A 2,005-nucleotide genomic window follows, 5' to 3' on the forward strand; every position below is an offset into this window, starting at 1 on the left:
AGAGGGGGGCAGAGCTGGAGTATCGGGGTGAGGACGGAGCAGAGCCGGGGTGTGGGGGTGAGGACGGAGCAGAGCTGGAGTATCGGGGTGAGGATGGGGCAGAGCCGGGGGTGGGGGCGGGGCAGAGCTGAGGTGTGGGGGCCAGGCGGGCAGAGCTGGGACCTCTCCACAGGCTCAGCATAGTCCGCCCTGCCCTCACTGAGGACGCCCTGAGCCCCGCCCTGCTGTGCACCGGCCCAGCCGCCCGTCTGCTGCGGGGGTACTGTGGTCCGTCAGGTGCGCGTGTGCAGGGATGTGGCCCAGCAGGAGTCCGGCCGGTCAGGGGAAGCGGAGCCACGGGGGGGACAGAAGGTGTAAGGGTAACAGGAGGCTGGGGCCTATGGGAGGGTGCAGCCCAACCAGCCACAGCCAGAACAGGGCAGGAGAAGGGGTGACGGCCCAGTGGGCACAGCTGTGGTGGCCTAGGCTGACACGGCAGGGCAAGCAGAGTCTCGGGGGCACGCTGACAGCCCTGCCCTGGCACACACGGGCCCCCGGGCTCTGGCAGGCAGATGCGAAGGGTGACCAGAGTCTAAGGGACTTCACCTAGGAGAGCAGGTGGCCCTGAGCGGCCCATGCCCTGCAGGGACACACACCACGCAGACCTGGCCCACGTGGCAGGAAGGGCAGCCCACAGCAGAGAGGAGTGTGCACACAGCCAGGTACATTTGTGTGGGTACACTTGAATGTGAGTGTGTGTGCACATGTGATTGTGTGTGGGTGCACTGTGGGTGGGTGTGCACCTGTGTGTGCATATGTGACTGTACACCTGTGAGTGTGCACATGTGAGTGTGAGCGTGTGCATGCGTGAATGTGTGTGTACCTGTGAGTATGTGCACCTGTGTGGGGGTGCATGTGAGCGTGTGCACATGTGAATGTGTGTGTGCACGTGTGTGTTGGGTGCACGTGTGTGTGCGAGTGCATGTGTGCCCGCCTGCAGAACTGGTGAGGAGGAACGGGCGTGGGAGGTGGAGGGCGGGTGTGAGGATGCTGGTCTGCTGTGAGGGGAGCGCGTCCGTGTGCAGGAGGGCTGCAGTGCGCCTGCAGGTGCCGCATGCTGTGACTGAGTGCCTGCCTGGAGCCCCCAGAGGTGCCCGGTCCCCTCCCTGTCCCCAGGGGCCCTGGGAACCCTATGACCTATGGCCCATCTGTAGGCCCCGGTGGTCACGGCTCAGGCGCCCAAGGCCAGGGATGTGGGGTGTAAGAGGCCTGGGCACAGCAGTGCTCCCTGGCCACCATGTGTCACGAGGCTGAGGGGCAGGACCTGACCCAGGACTTTGCACGGGGCCCCAGGGGTCAGCCAGGGCCTAGGACACTGACCTAATGGCAGGGCCAGCGGGTAGGCGGTCTTGGTGACCGACAGACTCCCCTGCAGTGTGCTTGCCAGCTGTCCCTTAGGTCACCTGCTTGTCCTCAGCATGCACCAGCCCAGGGCCGGAGGCATCTGCGGGTCCAGCCTGGCTTGTCGGGGGCATTGGGCTGAGCTCTGGGACAGCCGTGCTTGGGCAGAAGGCACCCGTGTGGTGGGGCGGGGCCCGGGGCCTCCTGGCAGAGGTGGAGGGGCTGCCGCTCGGGATCAGTGACTTCCTGTTCCTCTTCTGCCCCTAGGAGGGGCAAGCGAGGCAGTGACCCCGACAGTGTGAGGCCCCTGCCGCTGCTGGCAGTGAAACCCCAGGGAGGGTGTGGGGCCGTTGCTGGCGCGAGGCCTGCCCTGGAGTGCGCGGCTGATTGCGGAGCCTGCCGGCCTGGGCCAGCCTTCCTCCAGCGCAGTGTCCACAACCATGAGGGGAGTCTGCAGCCCCTGGGGGCGAGGTGTGAGGACGGAGTGCCAGGTGCTGGCGCAGGGCTGCCGCGTCCACACCATCCTGGTCCACACCATCCTGGTCCCGTGCTGCCGTAGCCATCGTGCCGCCATCGATGGCTGCCGTCTCAGCCGGCGGGGCCCTCATGCCGGGTCCCCCACCCC

General features: G+C 66.8%; 1 protein-coding gene across 1 annotated transcript in view; it reads left to right on the forward strand.

The window, feature by feature from the left end:
- CBFA2T3 (CBFA2/RUNX1 partner transcriptional co-repressor 3) overlaps positions 1-2,005 on the forward strand; it is a 56,284-nt gene that overhangs the window by 44,384 nt on the left and 9,895 nt on the right. Inside the window, exon 5 of the mRNA XM_027773439.1 lies at positions 1,648-1,678. Coding sequence (XP_027629240.1) covers positions 1,648-1,678 — 31 coding nt within the window. The remainder of the gene's footprint in view (positions 1-1,647; positions 1,679-2,005) is intronic.

The sequence above is a fragment of the Tupaia chinensis genome, unplaced genomic scaffold (assembly GCF_000334495.1).
Source record: "Tupaia chinensis unplaced genomic scaffold, TupChi_1.0 Scaffold000355_1, whole genome shotgun sequence".
NCBI lineage: Eukaryota > Metazoa > Chordata > Mammalia > Scandentia > Tupaiidae > Tupaia > Tupaia belangeri.